General features: G+C 40.3%; 2 protein-coding genes and 1 long non-coding RNA gene across 9 annotated transcripts in view; 2 read left to right on the forward strand and 1 right to left on the reverse strand.

Moving 5' to 3' along the window:
- The window catches only part of LOC138745976 (cystine/glutamate transporter-like), a 31965-nt gene extending 23102 nt beyond the window's left edge, over positions 1 to 8863 (forward strand). For both annotated transcript variants that reach the window (XM_069903606.1, XM_069903607.1), the window contains 6 exons: positions 927 to 1050; positions 3061 to 3164; positions 4048 to 4144; positions 5857 to 6006; positions 7279 to 7456; positions 8772 to 8863. In XM_069903606.1, the coding sequence (XP_069759707.1) occupies positions 927 to 1050; positions 3061 to 3164; positions 4048 to 4144; positions 5857 to 6006; positions 7279 to 7456; positions 8772 to 8836 (718 nt within the window). In that variant the 3' untranslated portion in view covers positions 8837 to 8863. The remainder of the gene's footprint in view (positions 1 to 926; positions 1051 to 3060; positions 3165 to 4047; positions 4145 to 5856; positions 6007 to 7278; positions 7457 to 8771) is intronic.
- Positions 1 to 15200, reverse strand: part of LOC138745977 (uncharacterized) — a 49885-nt gene that overhangs the window by 24965 nt on the left and 9720 nt on the right. The gene's annotated exons all lie outside the window — the stretch shown is intronic.
- LOC138745975 (uncharacterized) overlaps positions 9004 to 15200 on the forward strand; it is a 49734-nt gene continuing 43537 nt past the window's right edge. Inside the window, exon 1 of one of the 4 annotated variants that reach the window (XM_069903602.1) lies at positions 9004 to 9085. In XM_069903602.1, coding sequence (XP_069759703.1) covers positions 9066 to 9085 — 20 coding nt within the window. In that variant the 5' untranslated portion in view covers positions 9004 to 9065. Of the gene's footprint in view, positions 9086 to 13372; positions 13419 to 13796; positions 14154 to 15200 lie in introns of those variants that run through there. The other 3 variants (XM_069903605.1, XM_069903604.1, XM_069903603.1) reach the window with 3 other exon arrangements.

Genomic DNA, 15200 nt, shown 5'->3' on the forward strand with positions numbered 1-15200 from the left:
TGAAATATTTTGCTTGAGAAAAATTGTTATTGGTGCATTTTTTTTGGAGTTATGAACCGTGCACATAACGAGTCAATTAGATATGATTAAAACAGTGGTTTTCAACCTTTTTCTTTCCACACATACCTCCTTAAGCAGTCCCTTACAGAGCATTAATGGCATAGGGAATACTTAAAGTGGTATGTGAGTGGAAAGAAAAAGGTTGAGAACCACTGTTCTATACATTGATTTAGAGAACTTTCCTGAACACATCTGGTAAACTCCAAGCCATCTACAGCATGGGAGTCCCAGTCAATATGTGGAAAGTTAAGAATATCTGACTATCACAACTTTATGTTTCCTGCTGCTCTCTGCAATCTCGCTATAGATTTGCTCCTCTAAATTTCACTGACTATTGGGCAGTCTACAATACAACCCAATGAATCTGGTGATACCTTTCCCGTTCCTCAGTTCCATCCATATAACCTCAGTAGACAAGCCCTCTGGTCTGTCCTGCCAGGATCTAACTAACCATAATGTGATCGCGAGACATTAACCTATCTGCAATGCATTTCAAACTTCTACCTTCTCCCTTCTGCTCAAGTCTCATTTCCTCAGAGCCACAATTTTAAATCTTAACCTCCTGTCAAACTTTAACCACTTGGTTCAGCAAATATGAAGGCATCACTTGTGATGTCATTTTTCTCAGTTAAGGAAAATTAGAATATGGACACTTGATGCTTGCTTTACACTCTGTTGAACCCTTTTCCAAGCTATGTATTGAATAACTGCAGTGTTGTGTGTATTTTTCCTCCCAGTATGTAAAACTGTCCATCAGCACACAACATAAATTACCTCAAAATGCTATTAATCACTCAGACTTCCAATATATTTTAAGCAAGTCTAAATGTATTAGAGGTTTGAGGTTATATTTTGTGTTTTTATAGGAATATTCCTTTGGCAATCATCTCCAGTATAGTAATTATTACAATACTATACCTGCTTGTAAATGTGGCTTACTATACTGTATTGACAGCAGATGAGGTGATGGCATCTGGTGCAGTAGCTGTGGTAAGTAACTAATAACATCAGATCTGTTTTTCTTGCTGCTTTGCCTGTTCAATAGTTGATTATGAATTTTGATTATAACTTACCTAGATGTATAATTAAGAAAGAAGCATGCATATGTTTGTTAGAAATATAGCTCATGCCTAAGTTACTCCCACATTCTAAAATAGATTAATTGGCCATTGTTTGTAGGAGAGTGGTGAAATTCAGAGAGAGTTCAGAAGAATTTGGGGACAATAAAAATTGTGATTAATGAGGAATTGATGTAAAGAGGTGCTTTAGGTAGTTGGTGTAGTCTCAGAGGGCCAAAAGGCATGTTTCTATGCTGCACCTCCCAATGATCCTGTGAATCGGCTCGATGTGAGCACAGTAGAGGTCAGTTTGGACCATTGTACTGGCTCCAAGATCTCATTTTAAAGAGAGTGCCTAAAGCAATTTATCGAGTCCTTCTTTTGTGACTTTCAAATGCACGATTGGCCAACATCTACTTGGTGGCCCGATTTCATCAATGTTCTGCTGGGCCTCTGATGGTAGTACACTGGAGCTTCCATATATAACCATATAACAGTTTACAGCGCGGAAACAGGCCATGTCGGCCCTTCAAGTCTGCGCCAGTTCACTTGATCAACTCCACTAGATCCCCCCCCCTCCCACTCTCGACCCATAACCTTCCAACCCCCTCATATCCATGTACACATCCAACCTTCTCTTAAATGACAGAAAGGACCCTGCCACAACTATCTCCTCTGGAAGATCATTCCATTCTGCCACCACTCTCTGAGTGAAGAAGCATCCTCTAACATTTCTCTTAAAGTTTTTCCCCCTTTCCCTTAACTTATGCCCTCTTGATCCAACCTCCCCTGTCCTCAAGGGAGAGAGTCTACTCACTTCTAGTCTATCTATTCCCTTCATAATTTAAAAAACCTCTATCAAATCGCCTCTCAACCGTTTACGTTCCGATGAATAAAGTCCCAGTCCCCTTAATCTTTCTCTGTACTCTAGATGTTGTAAGCCAGGTAACATTTTTGTTACCTGCACACTCTCCACCTTAACTATATCTTTCCTATAAGTTGGAGACCAGAACTGACCACAGTACTCCAAACCTGGCCTCACCAATACCTTAAACAGTTGCAGCATCACTTCCCAGCTCCTATACTCTATGCTATGATTTATGAAGGCCAGCATACCATATGCCCTCTTAACCACTCTGTCTACATGGGAATCCACCTTCAAGGATAACTCCAAGATCTTACCATAACTCCAAGATCCCTCTATTCCTCTGCATTCCTCAATGCCCTCCCTTTAACTACATATGTCGTATTTTGGTTATTTTTTCCCAAAATGCAGCACCTCGCACTTGTCTACATTAAATTCCACCTGCCATCTTTCAGCCCACTTTTCCAATGCAGATGTTGCAGATCCTGGACTGCCCTTTCCTGCTAAAAGTAACATACGTTCTGAGGCTGTGGATGGAAAGTTCTGGGCCACTGTTGTTGCTGGTTTTTCTAAGTTAAGCCTAGTTTGTTGCTTCTTCTATTTGAGGTTCCACCAAGATTAAAGTTCTGCCGCAATTGAGAACCAGGAATTTCTAGCCTGATTTAGAAAGAACATCAAAAGGGCACAAGTCTATAAAAGTCTTCATCCAAAACTAATCCCTATGCTATAGGTGCTCTGTGATTAGTAAGGAATTACTTAAAGCAGTATGAGAGTGGAAAGAAAAAGTTTAAAACCACTGTTTTAATCATACCTAATTGACTCGTTATGTGAATGGTTTCATAACTCCCAAGGAGTTTTGACAATTGCCAATGACAATTTCATCAAGCAAAATATTTAAAAATAACAGTTGGGTCTAGAGCAGAGGGATTACTTAAGGTGGGATGTGAGTGGAAAGAAAAAGTTTGAAACCACTGATCTATACATTGTTACATGCCTTTGGACTGCTGGTTAATGTTTCAGAAAAAGAGAAATAGAGGAGAAATTATTTGCAAGTAATGATACTTTTTCTTCAATTAGACTTTTGCAGAACGGACTCTGAAATCCTTTTCCTCAGTGATTCAAATTCTCGTATCACTATCATGCCTTGGGGCAATAACTGGAGGACTCTTTTCTGCTTCAAGGTAGTGTTGGGGACATGTTTGTGGCTATCTGACATAATAAAGTGCTCTCTTTAACTTTTTCACCCCATGATGCCAAAGGCTAGAATCTTAGTGTTGAATGAATTCAAAATCAATAAAAATATTGTACCTTTTGATATTTTTATATTTAAGTAAAGAATAAGAATTCTGTGATTAAATCTGTTGCAACGAATTTATACAATTGTTCAGTGATACTTTTAATAATCTACTTCACATTTTATAGTCTGCCCCATGCTGAAGGAATGCTTATTCTTCCATTAGCCATAAATGAAAATAATAAATACAATAAAGAGCACATGTATCAACCAGGTGACCCAATGGATGTAATATTAACAAATTGGGTAACAAGGCATATTTTGTGGAGAATTATTGTTGATTGAGCATTAAAGAACGATCTAAGCACCATGTAAAGATTCAACAATACTATCATGTCATTGCTACAGGAATCAGAAGCTGACACTAAGATACAGGGTGAATACAGCAATTAAATTATTGAACTCATGATCCATTGATTCAGAAACATGGGTTTAATCCCACTTGGACATCTAAATGTAATCAAAAATATATTCTGAAAATGGCAACCATGAAATTAAGAAATTCTTGTCCAAATTTAACTGCTTTACTGATGTCCTTAGAGACCAAAATCTCCTCTCCCTCCCTGGTCCGTTCTAAATGTGAATTTGGAGCTCAAAAATGTAATTGGCTTTTTAATGAGCCTCAGAAATGAATTTATGTGTGTGTTAATCCAAGGATTAAGGAAGGCATTAAGTGGTGCCCTTGCTAAGGATATATACTTGTTGTGAATGACAACTGCAAATATATTTGACAATGTTCTTGACAAGGTGCTATTTTCTCTCCTTCAAAGAGTATTCTTTGTAGCTTCAAGAGAAAACCAATGGCCAACAATCTTCTCCATGATCCACATCCGGCATCATACTCCACTTCCAGCTGTAATTCTGATAGTGAGTACAGATTGCAAATGACTTCTGTACTTCCCTGACCACCATCTAATAAATGTACAGACAAAAATATTCCGCATCAAGTCTGCTGACTTGTCCCAACTTGTTCAGAATTATATTACAGTACTATCAGTCAGATAACTAGAAAGGACATCTTTTTTTTTATCACAACTACTTTGTTGCCAAAATATTTTCATAAGTATGTTTTCTGTTTCACATCAAATATCTGAGAGAACCAGACATTATAACAGTTTTCAAGTGTCACTTGAAAAATCATCAGTTCAATGGGATCCAGGTGTCCTGGGGATACCCATAATCCCTTAACATGGTTTGCCCTGGTATTGAAAGTGCTATGATACTATTGAAATGAACAAACAATGCATTATTCTGTGGTCTGTGCACTGGAATGGAGTATTATTCATTTTGAGATGTGTACAATTTGTGTACTACACCATCCAAGTCTTCAGCATCGCTGACAGCGACTCCATTCTCAACATCAGGTGTGGTGCCAACTGCATCAAAGATGCGGGCACCTGGTTGGAGCAGGGACGAGGGGTTTCAGGTAGGGGCGGAGACCTTGGGCTCCCAACAGGAGTGGGGACCTTGGGCTCAACAATTTTTTGATCCCAAAAGATTAATCCCTTCCCCTGGCATTTATTGACTCCTTTTCAACCCCCTGGCATTTCTCATCCCCAAGGGATCAATATTGACTACTTTGGAGACCCCTAATTTACAGGGAAAGATTAAACAGGTTAGGACTTTATTCCCTGGAGTGAAGAAGAATGAGGTTTACAAGGTTATGAGAGGAATAGGCAGAGTGGATGCGAGAAAGCTTTTTCCTCTTAGATTGGGGGAGATAAATATGAGAGGTCATAGTCTTAAGCTGAAAGGAAAAGTTTAGGGGGAGCATTAGGGAAAAGTTCTTCACTCAGAAAGCGGTGGGAGTGTGGAATGAGCTACCATCAGGTGGGGTGAATGCGGGCTTGATTTTGACTTTTAAGAATAAATTGGATAGATACATGGATGGGAGAGGTCTGGAGAGTTATGAAGTGGGACCAGGTCAATAGGTCTAGCGAAATAATGGTTGGCACAAGCTAGAAGGGCTGAATGGCCTGTTTTCTGTGCTGTAGAATTCCATGGTTCTAATTTGTTTCAGACTGCAAAGGTGGATAACATCAGATGTACTGTTATAAATTAGTTGTAGCAAGGGTGTTGATTTTTCAAACTCATTTCAGTCAAATGAATTTCACAGACAATGTACATTTTAAAGCCAGTAGAACTGACTGCTGGCAGTATAAAAACACAGCAACATTCTATTCACATAGGAGCTAAAAAATAAATGTGAAGGTTCCATTATTGTTACATAATACTACATTTTAGAATGTAATATACATGAAATTCTTTAGCATTTGTCTACCGTAAGGCAGACTTTGTCCAGCGCCCCTCACAGAACCTGCAGCACCTGGTGTTTCTAGACCGTCTCCCTCCAAGTACTGATCAGTCCTGTGGCTGCTTAGCTTCCGAGATCAGTCAACTCCAGGTGTATTTTGTGCAGCTTCTTTACCAGAAAATTATTCTTATTCATTATTCTTCAAATAATTTCCCAAGGGATTCATTGAATTATATGTGAACATTATCCTCTTGGTGCTTGCAATGTAAGTGCTGTATTTGGTGTATTTACTGCAATGCCTGTGAACTATCTCTGTCTTTTTCAGTATCCACTGGTCATCCTGATGATTTTCATTGGTGATCTGTACGGTTTGCTGAATTTAAACAGCTTTCCCCGTTGGTTGTTTATGGGGTTTGTAACTTTTGGACTCATCCGACACCGTTATAAGCAGCCTGATCTACACCGTCCATTCAAGGTACAGTATAACACTCCAGTCCCAACTCTTAGCTCATGATTGTGGGACTATTTTTGGAAGAACAGAGGGTTTTGTAAGGGCTTGTCTCCCATTCAGTCCTCCATGATTTTGGTATTGATGACCCCGATCTTTACTAAGACATCTGCAGGTTTCTGTGCCCTCTTGAAGATTCTCCCTGGATCTCCTGGTAGGGGGAACCATCCTTCCAATATACCAGTAGATAGTTCTCTTTAATTCAAATTCCTCATGGCATAATTAACAAGCCTTGATTAGGAGGATGTCTAGTATCAAATGGAATTTCTGCCCATCTGAGGTCAATTGTCCTTTTGAGCGTCAGGGTTTCTCCTTATCCAGAAGCAATTGGGGTGTTGCATATTCAGCCACCTCCACTCAAGCAGCCTATTCTTGTCCATTAAAATGTAGCTGATGTCACCAGCTCTATTATTTTTACCTACTGCAGCACAGAGGGGTTTCATCCCCAGATATGGTTACTATTCCACACATTCTTCCAGTGAAGTTAAAAAACATGGATAGGTACCACTTGTTGTGTACTATAAAATGTAATTAATTGTCCTCTATATTCAATCAGCAAACCTTTACGTGTTGCTAACTTGTCAGTGTACACATTGCCATCCAATGATAAGCTCCCAGTACACGAAATCTATTACGATGGAGCTGCACTGGGCTCTCGAAATTGGGTGAGGTCAGTCCTCGGTGATGATGTTGAAGTGAGGACTGCCTCAATTTTTGTATTCATAAATAATAAGCAAGCTTCAGTCCATTGCGATTGCTACGACTGATTGATTATTGATAAGAAAAATAAATCAGAATGGATCACATCAAATCATAGAGTTGTTAGGGCACAGATGTCTTTGTCAGGATGTCTTTGCCAGCTCCAGTACTGCTCACATCATATGTATTTTATATTTTTTTTAAATAAAAGATAGAAGATCCTTGGCAGGAGCATCAAAGAAGAGGGCATAGGTTTAAGGTGAGACAGAAGTGGTTCAAAGGAGATTTGAGGGCATAAAAAGTTTTACACTGAGAGCGTGGAGTCAGATTCAATCATTGCATTTCGGAGACATTTGGACAGGCAGTTGACTAGACAAGGCAAAGAAGGATAGGGTCCTAATGTGATTAATTGGGATGAGTGAGATGGGTAAAATGGTAGGTGAAAGGGCTTGTTTCTGTGCTGTTCTGAAGCAGTTAAATAACACTAATTTTAAAAGTAATGTGGAAATGTTCTGTTCAAAAATTCCTTTATTTCTTTAGGTTCCAATGATCATACCTGGGCTATTCAGTGCACTATGCCTGTTCATAGTGGCCACATCCCTTTACTCTGATCCTCTCAGCACTGGGATTAGCTGTGCTTTAACCCTTTCTGGGGTACCTGTCTATTACCTGATGATAAATAGATATCAAGGACCAGCTTGGTGCAGAAAAGCACTTCGTGAGTAACAAAGTCACAATATTTACCTGTATGATTGTACTAAAAATAGGAATCCATAGAAGATGATTAATATGAAGTACTATATTAATATATGTTAATATATGAAGTACTATATTTGTTCCAAAAAGAGAAAATCTTAAAAGAATACTGCAAGTTAAACAGCATCTATAGAGGTAAAAGGTTTTGGGTCATGACTCTGCATTGGGGTTATAATATTTCAAACATGTGAACGATTTGACTTTATAATACCAGTTCTGTAGCTTTCATTCTCTTTTATTTTAGTAGCAAGTGCAAAATGCTAGGATTTACTGGGATGCTTCTTGCTGGCTCATGCTTGAAATCTGAATGGCGCCACTTTGTTTGAGACTTGTTTCACTGTAAGCCCAGAAGTCCCAGACTTGCTATCCAACTGGGAAAATTGAATTTGTAAATTCATATTTGTGCTGGATTCTACATGGAGTCCATGGACACAGTCTTGCTGAGATTCCAGCAGTATCTCTATTGATTTCAACAGGGATTTGTTAATGTTTAAATTATGTGCATATTTAATATTATTGATTTGAAGGTAAAGGTTCCATTATTGTCACATAATATTACATTTAGATTGCAACATACATGAAATTCTTTAACTTTTGTCTACCGTAAGGCAGACAGAGAATCACCACTTTTGTCCAGTGCCCCTCGCAGAAACCCACAGCAGCTGGAATTCCTAGGCGGTCTCCCCTCCAAGTACTAACCTGCTTAACTTCCAAAATCATTATTTTAATGTTTTTGGTTAACTTTTATAATAGAAAACTAATTTAAGTTTTTACTTCAATTTTTGTTTGTTTGTGAATATGAACAATATTTACAAACTATTAAAAAGCTACATAGCTCTTACAGATGACAAAACTAGCATGAGAGGTTTTTACGGTGTCACTGCTTTCAAGACTATTTATGGGATGTCCTGGTGACTAAACTGGTATAGATCCTCATTGAAAATACTTTGTTAAAATTCTAGATTCCTTGCATCTGTGAGCTTGATCCTCTGCATCTGGATATTTTATGGTGACAATGCCAGGCAGGGAACTGACCCAACAGGATCCAAATCACATTTTCCCATTGTTGGATTTGAACACAGCTTTGAGGTTGTTAGTTCAGTACTGCAATAACCTTGCCTGGTAATGTAATGTAAGATTATCACGAGAAACAAAAATATGGCTCATTGACATTCCTTTTACAACGAATGGTCTGCAGTAGGTCTGTTTGTGTAATGAGATGTTTAAGTGCCTGCCACCCACAGTATCACTGAAAGTAAATCTGTTTATTTTTGCAGATCTCTTCACTGTCAAACTGCAAATTTTAATGGAAGTAGTGGCACAAGAGATTGTAACCTACTGAAAATCTACCACAGAAAACTGATCCCTGTGTATTTGCATTAGAACCATTGCAAAGCACGCGTCTTGAACGATAGAGTATAATCAGAACGTAAAAACTTCATTCATACCAACTTGTGTGTGAAATTGTTAAGCAAGAAAATATGTTAATTTCACTTGTTTCAGCTGTTCCTGCTTCCTTGATGCGAAATACTGGATGGACTATGCATGACAGTCAAGGTTTGGATGCATAAATGGATTTCAATAAATTCAAGTGAGTGGACTAAAATTAGATAAAAGGTAAAAATAAAAGATAGTAACTTATCACTGTTCTGATACACGTTGCTCGGTTCTGCAATGACAAATAGATGTGTGAATTAATACATTGATTGATAAAACTTGCACAAAATTTAGAGGCTTGAATTGACAAACGGTTTATGAGTTTCTAAAATGTCTCATTTTCTTTGAACTGGACAATACTGAATAATGTATGGAATCAGCAAGCACTTGGACTTAATTACATTCTATTGAGAGTTATAGTCAGAATTCACCAGTCTAATAAAACTTCAGGTGAACTACACTTAAAAAAAAATTCACAAAATAAACGATTAAAAATTCACCAAGTACTGAAGATTATTTTTATGGTGCCTTCCAGTCTTTTCAAGAAAAAGCAAAGCAGATAATTTTCAGAATATTGCAACTGTGTTCTGTTCTGCCATATAACCATATAACCATTTACGGAGCGGAAACAGGCCATGTTGGCCTTTCGAGTCTGCACTGGTTCACTGATTTTATGCGCCCTCTTCAGGCATTAGTCCCGCTAGATCTTCATTCAATAACTATGGGCGAATTCAATGCAGGTGGAATCAGATAATAGCAAAATTATGAGCAAATAGATTGGCTGTCTGTGTACCAAAAATATTAAAACTTGATGAAACTGGATTTATTAATTGTAAATGGAGGTGAGTGTATAAATCATTTGTGCATACACGATGAAGATGATGGAAAATTGTGTGCACAATGCTGGTGAAAAGAACTAGATGATGGACTCTGTGGTTGCATAGTTCTGGTTTCATTTTCTTTGGCTTGGCTTCGCGGATGAAGATTGATGGAGGGGTAATGTCCACGTCAGCTGCAGGCTCGTTTGTGGCTGACAAGTCCGATGCGGGACAGGCAGACACGGTTGCAGCGGTTGCAAGGGAAAATTGGTTGGTTGGGGTTGGGTGTTGGGTTTTTCCTCCTTTGTCTTTTGTCAATGAGGTGGGCTCTGCGGCCTTCTTCAAAGGAGGTTGCTGCCCGCCGAACTGTGAGGCGCCAAGATGCACGGTTTGAGGCGATATCAGCCCACTGGCGGTGGTCAATGTGGCTGGCACCAAGAGATTTCTTTAGGCAGTCCTTATACCTCTTCTTTGGTGCACCTCTGTCTTGGTGGCCAGTGGAAAGCTCGCCTTAGAACACGATCTTGGGAAGGCGATGGTCCTCCATTCTGGAGACGTGACCTACCCAGCGCAGTTGGATCTTCAGCAGCGTGGATTCGATGCTGTCGGCAAAATCTTACATATCAACTAGGAATCTTACAGCTTCATAGAAAAGATAGGTATCTTCAAAAAACTGACAATTCAAATGTCCAGCATAAACTGCTATGCCCAGCACTAGCAAGGAGAATCCAATAGCCTTGTTTGAATTTGGCTATCTGTGTGACCAGAAAGTTATAGCAAAATTCATCATTTACATGAGAAAATTAAAGTTTGTTGTGACCTGCTGCGAACTCTGGTTCGACGTCTGTTTGACTGTCTTTCAGAAACACCTTCCTCATTCATCTCCAGTTGAAAAAACAAATTCATAACTACTGTTCATCTACTTCACGTGAAAATGCATTTTCTTCCACGGGACATTATTTGACCCACATATACATTTTATGCAAAATATTTATCTGATTTCTAGGATGTATTCCTTAACTCCGTGGTCCTCCATAATTGACAAATTTGTGTTGATCTTCTGAATATAGTTAATTTCTGTTCATTCGTATCTGTAGTGATACCAAGTTTAAATCCAGAGGCACCTATCCCAACATAATTCTATTTAATAAATCCCTCCTGGTTTTTTTTTTACCTCCCCCATGATTTACCCAAGGAAATATATAGATGCTGCAAATTCAGATTCAGAGTTTTTTGGATTTATTATCAGAATACATTCATGACATCACATACAACCATGAGATACTTTTTTCTGTTGGTGAGGCACAATTTATTATCGTGAACAAGTCATGAACAGTTTGGTGTTTTGTGGCAGCATCAAAGTGCAAATCTTCATATTATAACCATCTTACAACGTTACTATAAAAAAAATAGTCCAGGAAATGTAAGGCAGTGTCTTTGGTTCATTGTTTATTCAGGAATCTGATGGCAGTGAGGAAGAAGTTGTCCTTGAGCTGTTGAATTGGATCACCTGGCTATGCTCCTCTTGCCTTCATTCAGACAAAGCCTAACAAGAGCGGCCTTGGAGATCAAGAGGCAAGAAGGTGGTCACAGGAGGCTGAAGAACAGTTACAGCTTAGGCTCCTGTACCTTTTTCCCGATGGTAGCAGAGTGAATAGGGCATGGTTTGGGGGTGGAGGTCTTTGAGGATAGAAGCTGCTTTTTTAAGACTGCCTTGTGTAGTGTAGTGAATGGAATAGTCTGGTGCCTGTAATGTTGCAGGTCGAGTTAACAACCCTCTGGGGTTTATTCTTGTCCTGAGAGTAGGCGCCTCCATACCAGGCAGTGATGCAATCAGCCAAAATGCTCTCCACAGTACACTTGTAGAAGATTACAAGAGTCTTCGGTGACATACTGTATCTTCTCAGACACTTCAATTACCACGATTTGCCACTTATTGGCAGTGCAAAACCTGACTCAATGTACATTTAAAACTGACTCAATGGCTCAGTGATTTTCACCAGAGTTTATATCCCTCCCAATGCCGATTACAAACAGGAACTTGCAGATTTGCATGATGTGGTCAGTAAACAAGAGACAGCCCAGCTCAATGCACTACAAATTTTAGTTGGCGACTTTAATCAACCCTGCATCAAGAAAACCCTGCCCAACTACTGCCAGCATGTAACCTGCTTAGCAGAGGTTCCAGCACACTCAATCACTGCTACACCAAGATAAGGAAGGCCGACTATTCTTTCCCGAGACCACATTTGGCAAGTTGGATCACCTGGCTATGTTCCTCCTGCCTTCATTCGGACAAAGCCAAAAAAAACGGCCTTGGAGATCAAGAGGCAAGAAGGTGGTCACAGGAGGAGGAAGAATGGTTACAGGACTTCCTTGAGTCAACGGATTGGGCGGTGTTCAAGGACTCAGCTGAGAATCTCAATGATTACACTAGGGCTCAAAAGAATCAACAGAAACACACAACAAAAAGAGGAAATGATTTCCACAGATGTACCTGCCAGGCCATGGTACACAGTGGGAGCTGACCCGTTCACCAAGAATCAACAGTAGTATTTAATAGCAGCCTGTTACTACTCTGTTTCCATTCATCAAAAGGGTGAAAGACCTGAGAGTGTCAACTATCACTTCGGTAATGAGAGCACTCCTTGCTGAACAAGGAATACCCGAGCAAGCAATATGTGACCATGGAATACAGTTCATGTCACAAGAATCCAGAAAGCTGGCTGGAGAGTATGGGTTTGTTATCCCCATACTACCCCAAAGGTCATAGGTTCATTGAAAGACAAGGGCAAACTGTGAAATGCACACTTGTTAAGTGTCACAAAACAAAAGAAGACCTATCCCTCGCTCTTCTATCATTACGAGCAACACCTTCAAGGGCTGACCTGAAGTCCCTGTCAGAACTTCTAAATGGCAGGGGATATAAAACAACTTTGCCAAGCAAATATACCCTCCAGAAGACCAGAAGAAGACTGGCTGACACGTAAGAAGAAGAACACCAGCATTATAACAAATATGCACAAACATTGCCAGAACTCTTCAGAGGGCAGCATGTGCATATTTAAGAGCCGATGTTGAAAACATGGACCCCAGCAAAGGATATCAGAAAAGCTGAGACACCAAGATCATATATTGTCGAGACAGACTCTAGCAATCAGCTGAGGAGGAACAGAATTTACATCCAGCCGACACAAGACGTAATGAAGCAGAAAGCTTTACTACCAGCAAAGTCTGCAACAACAATATCAAGTGAAGAAACCACAACCACTAATGCTGAAACGCCAACACAGCAGTTGTCAGGTGAAGCACAACAAGTTGCATCACCTGCACATCTACCAGCAATACAGAGCCCAATGGTCACAGCCAAATCCACAAGATGGCGAAGCAACATAATGCCGCCAGTGCGATATTGATAAGAACTATTTAAAAATAGTTGTGTAAATAAGCTAGTGTATAAGTTCAGTTACTTACTTTGCATTGGAAAGAAAGTGATAAGTAAATTTTTCTTCATCTGGAGAAGGAGGGATGTTATACCATCAGGATAATGTGAACTATTTTGTAACCAGGTAAGAATACACCCTTCTCACTGTAATAACTGTAGGGCACCACTGTGGGGCGTATGTATATGTGAGTGTGAACAGTTTCCTGAGTTGGTGGAAGGCATCAGTAAGTAAAGTCACTTGTATCTAAGTTATTTAAGAAGCTTCCCAAGGAATACAGAGACATGACACTGGAAGCTCTGGTGCAGCAGGTTACACACTGGTGGAGTTAGGGTTTTTTCTTGACACAGGCCTAGTTAAAATGACCAACTGAGATTTGAAATGAGTCGGGCTGGGCTGTCTCCTGTTTAGTGACCACATCATGCAGGTCTGCAAGTGCCTTTTTGTAATACCATACTATATCTGAAAAGAAAATGGTCTCCTGACAGCACACTGGTGCACTTAGTAGAGCTGCTGTTTTACAGCTTCGGGGATACGTGTTCCAAAGTTGACCTTTGGAATTGTCTGTGTGAAGTTTGTCCATTCTCCATCTGTCTCCTGAAGGAGGCTCAGGCCCCAAACGACGACTGTGCTTTGCTGTGAGACCTGCTGAGTTTGTTCAGCACTTTTGTGCGCTCTATAAGGGGTGGCTTGGATTTCTTTTGGCTACCCAGCTGTTCACTGTAAATTGGCCTGAGAGTGCAGGCGAGTGACTGAAGGTTGGAGAATTTGAACCTCGAATAAATGTGATTGTTGGAGGTTTCATGTGGATGGTTGGTGTGCTTGCAGTGGGAAATTTGAGGTGGTACACAGTCGGCAGACACATTCTCCACCCAAAATAGATCAACCGACAGCCAGCGGTGATTTGATAGGTCAAAGGGCTGCAGTCGTGGCAAAGTTCATTTTCGGAGGCATCAAAAAGGTAAGGGATGTGGGGCCATGGTGTGTTCGAGTTGCTTCATGGAAGGTGGGGTGAAAGAGGGGGTGTCGTGTCGCTGATGGAACTTGGAAGTAACTAACACAAACTCCCGCAAGTCGCCAACACAGTTCATGTTAACTTTGGAGCAGTGACGATAACTTAAATGTTAACCTAATTGGGGGGGGGGGGGAGCCACTTTAAACGGGAGGTAGCAATGGGCAATGAACTGCTGGGGGGGAATGAGTAAGTGGCGGCGCCTTGGTGCCGAACGGCGGCGGCAGATCGCTCCCTGGGACCGGCCGAAGCCCGGATCTGGGGACCGGCCAGCGAGCAGAATATTCTCCTCTGCCCGATCTAGGTGCCTCTCCATAAAGATTAGTTTATTTCCAACGGTGCCATCCCTCTGTATCTTTCCGATTTGGTCGCCGCTGGGACACATTTCTGCTACATTAATGTAAACGATGTTTCAATTTGATTAAAATTCTGCTCGTCTTGTCTCTGGCCCTACAGAATCGAGCAGGAGGCATGTAGAACTTATAAACAGTAAAACATAGTGACTGAGAAATTCTAAAATGCTTAAAGATATATTAATGGGATCTGCCCAAGAGACTGTTTGAATTTTGGGCAAAGTCACTGGTGATAGGGTTCCTCTATTGTATCTAGTTATTGCCTGTTGTCTATGTGGAGCTGGCCAGCCCATGGATGACTCATATCCTATGATTCCTCCAACGTTGTCCTCGGCCATAAGCTTAATCGTCTAAATAGTTTCCAGGTCCCTCTGCAACTTTCAGCCATTGTAGTTCCAAAGCTCTGCTGAATGACTAGAGCAGGGTTTCAAAGTGCCTCCGCTTTCACCAGATTACCAATACAGAAAAGAGACCAATGATCAACTTCTGAATTTAATTTTGAAAATTCACACCATCTCAATCAAAACATTAACATGAGGTTTTTTTTTAAATCTCTACTTTGCTTATCAGAACATGAAACACAGAAGCAGGAGTTGATCATTCAGCTCCTGCTCCGCCTCTTTGTGATTTCAGGGTTGATCGT

Source organism: Narcine bancroftii, chromosome 11 (genome assembly GCF_036971445.1).
Source record: "Narcine bancroftii isolate sNarBan1 chromosome 11, sNarBan1.hap1, whole genome shotgun sequence".
NCBI lineage: Eukaryota > Metazoa > Chordata > Chondrichthyes > Torpediniformes > Narcinidae > Narcine > Narcine bancroftii.